Source organism: Sus scrofa, chromosome 4 (assembly GCF_054392235.1).
Source record: "Sus scrofa isolate SSC_HxYL_T2T_F1_AM1 chromosome 4, Sscrofa_HxYL_maternal_Yorkshire_Landrace_v2.0, whole genome shotgun sequence".
NCBI classification, from domain to species: Eukaryota; Metazoa; Chordata; class Mammalia; order Artiodactyla; family Suidae; genus Sus; species Sus scrofa.
The window spans coordinates 12,540,694-12,548,833 of record NC_139386.1 but is presented as its reverse complement, the minus strand read 5'-3'; the positions used below and the strand labels follow the sequence as shown (position 1 = coordinate 12,548,833).

The window sequence follows — 8,140 nt, the reverse complement described above, 5'->3', positions numbered from 1 at the left end:
CTACACCACAGCCACAGCAATGCCAGATCCTCGTCTGCAACCTACACCACAGCTCATGGCAATGACCAGGGATTGAACCCACATCCTCATGGATACTAGTCAGACTCATCACTACTGCGGTACAACAGGAATTTCCAATATCTGTCTATGGTTCACCAATTTTTTTTCTTTTTAGAACCAGACCTGGGCCATGTAGAAGCTCCCAGACTCAGAGCTGCGGCAGAGGCCTACACCCCATCACAGCAACACCAATATCCGAGCCGCATCTACAACCTATGCTGCAGCTTGCCACCACCAGATCCTTAACCCACTGAGTGAGGCCAGGGATCAAGCCACATCCTCACAGACACTATGTCAAGTTCTTAACCCACTGAGCCACAACAGGAATGCCCTATTGTTCACCAATTTCTTTAATCTAAAAATAATAATAATGATAATAATAAGCAAAACCAAATATGCCTTCCCTTCCCCCTGCCTCCCCTAAATCAACTGTCCTAAAACTTGGTGGTTAGAAGATGATGGGTTTCTAAGATGTGTGGGTTACAGTGTTTTTTTTTTTTTTTGCTGCTTTAGAATTTTGCTGGACATTTTTTTTTGTATGCATACTTGTTAATTAGTTCACGTTTCCCATAAATAGCATCAGTTCTCTAGAGGTTGACAGTCGTCCATAAGTAATGGTGGGTTAATTTTCACCATCGCTTATGCGGCTGAATAGGTGCCTCTGAACCACTTTTCTCTCCAGTAATTCCGCTCATTTCCACCTCTCTGCAGTGGGCCTAAAGGAATCATAAAAAGGAGGCTGGAAACTCGCTTTAAGGAACCGTCCTGTCCACCACCCCACTAGAAACCCAGTGCTCCGGACGCCCCTGCCCCCACCGGACCCGCCCGCCTCCAGTTGGCATCCGGACGCAGCGATCCAGGTTGCCAGTAGAGGGCACACTTACTTTACTTTCTCAAACCCCGGGCGCGGGTGCAGCCCTGGGAGGGGGCAGGGGAAAGACGCTTTGCAGCAAAACCTTGACTAGGGATTGGTCGCTCCCGGTGCTTGCGGCAAAGGCCTGGAGGCTGGAGTAATTTGCAATCCTTAAAACTGAATTGTGCCCTGTGCCTGATTTGGAGGAAGTTACCACTCGTTTAACAATTGAACGCCGAACAGCTAACTCAACGGGTAATAATTTATCTCGAGCACCAGCATACTATACACGAGTCCCTCCCGGTCCCGAATTTTTTTGTTTTGGAGTGAGGGGGGAAGGGCGTGGAAAAGTTTACTTACAATGCCCTTGGTCTTTGTTTTTAAGGCTCCAGTAGAATGCAGAATAGCAAATCCCCAGGGCGTATGCATTATATATTAAATATAGATTCATTGAGGGAGCGAACAAATCATGTGTCATGTTGGGCAACGTTCTGGGTTGACGTGTACTGAAATGTATATAGATGTACATGGATTAAACGTGTGCATTTTCGCTGTGGTATTCCGAAAAAAAATTTAAGACTTTGTGAACAAAGACATTAATGCCTTAAGTTCCGTCAGTTTTTAATTGGCTCGACAGTACTCCCCCCCCCAAAAAAAAAGGCACCTAATACTTGGCTCCTCTCCTTAGATCAGAATCCATGCATTTTTCTGTGCATGATCGCGAGTCCAATAATAAAAAGCAAAGAAGACCCAGAAAGGAAAGTCAACGTCCAGTTTGTCCGAGGAGGAAAGAGTTAACGGTTTTCGTCGCCAGGGACTATGCTGACTCCCCAGGCAGGATCCGCCAGCTCGTCTCCTTCCCTCTTCTGGGGAGTCTGGTCCTGCGACTCGCGTCCCCCTCCCCAGTATTCTCGCGTCTAGCGCCTTCGATTTCCCCCAACCTGGGAGCCCCAGCGTAGTGCAAACCGACGCCACGGGGCGCAAAAAGGATTCGTCTCTACTGAAACCTGGGTGCAGAACTGGGACCTCCGAGCGAGAGGTGCGGGGGTGTGGGATGAGGGTGCAGAAGGGCAGAGAGTGGGTGGGGAGCAGAGAGTGGGTAGGGAGCGGAGAGTCCCCCGCAGCGCGCACCCGCAAGCGCGCTCCTCCTTTACTCCAGCTCCGGAACCGGCAGAAAGATCTCAGGGCTTAGCGCGTCCAGGGGGGCAAGCGGGCTCCCGCGGAGGTCTGTGTCGGTCTGCGCCAGCGGAGCCCGGAGGTGAGGGGTCGACCGAGGCTTTGGCAGCGATTTAGGGGTTTCATTCTAGATGGAAGGTGCTCAGTCGAGGTAGCTGTACACACAGAATGCCTAACACCCCCAACAAATGCAGTGGGTGTTTATTCAGAACTCGCTCTCCAAGTATACGTGGCAATGCGTTGCTGAGTTTTTTAAAATAATTCCAGGTACCATTTTCCTCCCTACACCTCTGATCATTTTTCCCATCTACACTTACCCCACACCACACACACACAACGCGCACCCGCAAATACCCCCTTCTTTCCTCCTCTCTTCGTAGGGCTTATTTTCCAAACGCTGCCCTTTCCCCAGTCTTAGGGAGGCGCCCCCTCGGCCCGGGACGTGCGTGGCTTGGCGGTGGGTACACCGTGTATTCTCAGTGTGGAGGGTCAGCTGTTCCGCCCGCGATGTTTTAAGCACAAGGGACCAGTATGCGGTTTGTCACCCAGAGCGCTGCGCCAGAGGAGCAAGCAGCAGAGAAAGAGGGTTTGAGCGGGAGCAAAAGAAAATGGTAGGCGCGCGCAGTTAATTCATGCGGCGCTCTTACTCTGTTTACATCCGAAAGCTCTGCGCACTGGAGTGCCAGGCTCAAAGGGCTGAGTCTCCTCCCTCCCAACCACCCAACCCCTCCCTCCCTCCCCGGGCTGAAGCGCCCCTCCCGGGTTCCCAAAGCCGAGGGCGGGGGGAAAAAGAAAAAAAAGATCCGCTCTCGCGAATCCCCGCCCACCGGCCCTTTATAGGCGAGGGTCTGCGCGGCTGGGGACCCTCCGGCTGCGCATCTCTCGGCTGCCGCCGCCTTTGCCGCACCCCGGCCACCGCTAGGCTCCCCACTGCCTCTGGAAGGGCAGGGCTATACAGAGGCTTGGCGGGAAAAAGAGCACGGAGGGGAGGGGTGTTCCTAGCAGTATAAAAGCCGGTTTTCTGGGCTTTCTCTGACTCGCTGTAGTAATTCCAGCGAGAGGCAGAGGGAGCGAGCGGGCGGGCCCTCCAGGGTGGAAGAGCAGAGCCGGCCGAGCAAGCTGAGTCGCGCTCTGGGCGCCCGGGGGAAGGGAGATCCGGAGTGAAAGAGGGTCTTCGCCTCCGTCCCGGCCGCCCCCACCCCACCCTGCCCGCCGACCCCTGCCAGCGGTCCGCCACCCGCGCCGCATCCACGAAACTTTGCCCACTGCAGCGGGCGGGTACTTTCCACTGGAACTTACAACACCCGAGCGACAACGCGACTCTCCGGACGCGGAGAGGCTATTCTGCCTATTTGGGGAGACACTTTTCCCTGTCGCTGCCCACGACTCGCTCCTCTGAAAGGCGCTCCTCGCCGCTTTTTGGACGCTGGATTTCCTTCGGATAGTGGAAAACCCGGTGAGCACCCAGACCTATTTGTCTTTTAATTTCTTCTTGCTACCGCTTTCAATCCGCGATGAGTCGAATGCCCGAATTGGGGTGTCTTTTCTCCCATTCCTGCTCTATTGACACTTTTCTCAGAGTAGTTGTGGTTGGTCGGGGTAGGGTGGGGACGAACCAGAGCTGGGTCGGGGTGCAATGACTTGTCAAGAAGGAAGAGAGGAAGGCAGAGGGAGAACGGGGTGCTTTTTTTTGAAAGTAGCCTTTAGAGGGGTTGGTTGTTTTTGTGTATTTTTGTTTTAATGTAGATGAACGCTGACGGCCGGCTGGGCATTCTTGCTTTATTGCATTTGATTGCTTTTTTGCCTTTTGGAGGGAGAAGGGGGGTATGCTTCGCAGTGGGCAGAAAACCCTTTACGTCCTGAGCTCCTAGGAGTAAGAATTACATATTGCGTGTGGAGCGAGAGCTCCGCAGCCTCTGACTTTTTTGCCGTCTCCGAAAGGGCATTTAAATTTCGGCTTACCGCATTTGTGACAGCGGAGACTGCGGCGAGTCCCGCCCGCCGATCCCCGCGGCGCTTCAATTCGCCCCCCGGCTCCTCTTAGAAGTTGGCGTTTGGCTTTTTAAAAGAATAATGAAATTAAAGCTCTTGGTCCTCGGAGATGTTAAGACGTGGTGTTGGGGAAGCGCGGGGACGGGGGAGAGGGAGGCTGGCGCAAAGATGTGTCCGATTCTCCTGGAATTATTGACTCGGGGGAAAACGAGGACAAATCTCCGCACCCCGCCTTGGCTCCTCGGCCGCCTCTGGTGTCCCCGCTCGGGTGTCCCTGCGATGCGGAGGGACTGCGGGCAGCGGGGTTCGGGGCTTTTCCAGAACAGCTGCTACCCTCGGCGGCGGGAGAGGGGAAGACGCCCGGCTTCGGGCGCGGAATTGCAGCAGGGTCTCTGGCGCAGTTGCGTCGCCGTACTGGGTGTTGCAAGGAGGTGTCTGTTATTTAACAGACCCCCCACACACCCTTTCATTGGTCGGAGGTGGGGGTTAAGGCCCGAAGACTGAGCTCTCTACCCCAGCCGGAGAGAGAAAAGAAGAAAAGCCGGCAAAGGAAGGAAGGGGGGCGCGCGGGGGGTGGGGATGGAGGAGGCGGAGAGGGGAGGTTGGGAGGGGCGGTGGCGCCGGCGGGGGAAGGAGCGCGGCGAGGGCGCGAGTGGGAACGGGCGCGGCGCGGAGGGGCCCTGGCGCGGGAGGGGGGCCGCGCGCAGCCGCTCCCGCCGCGGCGCCTCTTCGCCTTCCCCTTCAGGTGGCGCAAAACTTTGCGCCTTGGCGTTTGGCAGATTGTATTTCCCCACCGCCGCCTTCCCTGGCCTGTTAAAGGAGGCTAAAGCTGATTTCGACTGCCAGGCGGCCGCGGGGCCGACTCCCCGGCTTCGCGCTCCGGGCTCCCGGGGGAACGGAAGCTCCGTGGGCGCCACAGAGGTGGTTCACCAAGTGTGTGTCTGAGATAGTAGAGGGTCACTTCGAGGGGGTGGAAGGGTGCCTTTTTGTTAATCCCCCACTCCCACCGGCCGCTTTGGGGGATAGCGCTGGAAGGGGAGTGGTTCCCGATCGTGGCGCGCAGTGAGCGCGGCGCGGGGTTTCCACCCGAAAAAAAGACCCCATTAACTCAAGACGCGCCCCCCTCTTTGTGTGTCCCCTCCAGCAGGCTGCCGCGATGCCCCTCAACGTCAGCTTCACCAACAGGAACTATGACCTCGACTACGACTCGGTGCAGCCTTATTTCTACTGCGACGAGGAGGAGAACTTCTACCAGCAGCAGCAGCAGAGCGAGCTGCAGCCGCCGGCACCCAGCGAGGATATCTGGAAGAAATTCGAGTTGCTGCCCACCCCGCCCCTGTCCCCGAGCCGCCGCTCCGGGCTCTGCTCGCCCTCGTACGTCGCGGTCGCGTCCTTCTCCCCCAGGGGAGACGATGACGGCGGCGGCGGCAGCTTTTCCACGGCCGACCAGTTGGAGATGGTGACCGAGCTGCTGGGAGGAGACATGGTGAACCAGAGCTTCATCTGCGACCCCGACGACGAGACCTTCATCAAAAACATTATCATCCAGGACTGTATGTGGAGCGGCTTCTCAGCCGCCGCCAAGCTCGTGTCAGAGAAGCTGGCCTCCTACCAGGCTGCGCGCAAAGACAGCGGCAGCCCGATTCCCGCCCGCGGGCACGGCGGCTACTCCACCTCCAGCTTGTACCTGCAGGACCTGAGCGCCGCCGCCTCCGAATGCATCGACCCCTCGGTGGTCTTCCCCTACCCGCTCAACGACAGCAGCTCGCCCAAGCCCTGCGCCTCCCCCGACTCCACCGCCTTCTCCCCGTCCTCGGACTCTCTGCTCTCCTCCGCCGAGTCCTCCCCACGGGCCAGTCCCGAACCCTTGGCTCTCCACGAGGAGACACCACCCACCACCAGCAGCGACTCTGGTAAGCTGGGCCCCTCCAAGCCCGTCAGAGGGGTTGGCTGGCTGTCTTTCCCATGAGGGCCTCGGATTCAAAGGGCCATTTCAGTTGTCCCTGCCTTTTCTCTTCTCTTCCATTTGGAAAAGAAATGCAGATCCTGATGGAGGAACTCATCATTCTTGAACGCTGGGCTTCAGCGTTCCACCCATCCCTTCCCCGGAGACCTCCCTAGTGCCAGCCTCCTCCTTTCCCTCCCTTTGAGAATTTCATTGGGGTTTTAAAATCTTTATCTAGCCACTCCCTGCGCTCCCTCTTACCCTTCTTAAGCATTTTAATTACCCTGGGGGGTGGGGAGGTAGCTCTCGGGGTTAAGAGACCTATCTCTTAGAGTGAATGAATTGCCTCCCTTAACTTCTTAGAAGTTGGTGGCCTTTAGTGGACGACAGATCAACAAAAATAAAGGGGGGTGGTGGACAGAGAGCAGGCAGCCTCCCACCTGGGTACCAAGAGCTAGTGAAAGTGCCTTAAAAGTGGATGGGCTGAGGAGCTGGGATCTTTTCAGCCTCTTTTGAACACTTAAAAGCAAGTCCTTTCCAAAATTGGGCTTCTTTTCTCCCTCCCTCACCCCCTAGGACTTTTGGCAAAGCTGCAAGACTTTTTTTTTTTTTTTTGCCCTTCCAGTAAAATAGGGAGTTGGTAAAGTCATACCAAAGATTTGCAGCTATTGTTTGCAACACCTGAAGGGTTCTTGGTAAAGTCCCTTGCAAATAGGAGGTGCTGGGAATGTGCTTTGCTTTGGGTGTGTTCAGAGCCTCATTAAGTCTTAGGTAAGAATTGGCATCAATGTTGTAAATGGTAAATTGTAATTTTCTTGTCTGTGCCATAAACCCGGCTGTCATTTTCCTCCCTGAGACTCTGCCATCATGGGAAGAAGGGCACAGGTGATTGGCTAGTTCTCTGGGGATAACTCTGTGCCAGGGTCCTTTCTTACCTAATGCTGCCTTATATTTGCATGGTATTAATTTAATCTGGTCCTTGATTGCTTTAAGGAAACCAGTTGCTAATTGGGTGATTTCTCTTTCCTTTCTTAAAGAGGAAGAACAAGAGGATGAGGAAGAAATTGATGTTGTTTCTGTGGAAAAGAGGCAGCCCCCTGCCAAAAGGTCGGAATCGGGGTCACCCTCTGCTGGAGGCCACAGCAAACCTCCTCACAGCCCCCTGGTCCTTAAGAGATGCCATGTGTCCACGCACCAGCACAATTATGCAGCGCCCCCCTCCACCAGGAAGGACTATCCCTCTGCCAAGAGGGCTAAGTTGGACAGTGGCAGGGTCCTGAAACAGATCAGCAACAACCGAAAATGTGCCAGCCCCAGGTCCTCGGACACGGAGGAGAATGACAAGAGGCGGACACACAATGTCTTGGAACGCCAGAGGAGAAACGAGCTGAAACGCAGCTTTTTTGCCCTTCGAGACCAGATCCCAGAGTTGGAGAACAATGAAAAAGCCCCCAAGGTAGTTATCCTTAAAAAAGCCACAGCTTACATCCTGTCTGTCCAAGCAGAGGAGCAAAAGCTCGTGTCAGAAAAAGACGTGCTGCGGAAGAGGCGAGAACAGTTGAAACTCAAACTTGAACAGCTACGGAACTCTTGCCCATAAATTGACCTATTGGAGGGAGGAACTAGAATGGCCCATGAATTCTCACTTGTTACTAAGAGAAAGTAAGGAAGAAGGTTCCTTTGGACAGAACTGCTTGCTGGCCATTATTTGAACTCATTATTACGTATGAACTTTTTCTCGAATGCATGATCCAGTGCAACCTCACAACCTTGGCTGGGTCTTGGGACTAAAAGGCCTAGACATAATATAAACTGCCTCAAATGGAACTTTGAGCATAAAAGAACTTTTTTTATGCTTACCATCTTTTTTTTTTTCCTTTAACAGATTTGTATTTAAAAATTGTTTTTACAAAATCTTAATGTTCAGCAAACTTTCCTCTGTAAATATGGTCATTAAATGTACATAATTTTAATAAAAAACGTTTATAGCAATTATACAAAATTTCAACAAGACATGTATTATAAACCATAATTTTTTTTATTTAAGTACCTTTTCCTTTTTAAAGTTGATTTTTTTCTATTGTTTTTAGAAAAAAATAAAATATTTGGCAAAT

At 53.5% G+C, this 8,140-nt stretch overlaps 1 protein-coding gene across 1 annotated transcript; it reads left to right on the top strand.

Annotated features, from left to right (window-relative positions):
* Positions 1-2,924: 2,924 nt before the first annotated feature.
* MYC (MYC proto-oncogene, bHLH transcription factor) lies at positions 2,925-8,140 on the top strand. The gene is given in 3 exon segments (NM_001005154.1): positions 2,925-3,545; positions 5,229-5,994; positions 7,064-8,140. Coding segments are annotated over 3 exon segments (1,359 nt in total). The 5' UTR covers positions 2,925-3,515; the 3' UTR covers positions 7,627-8,140.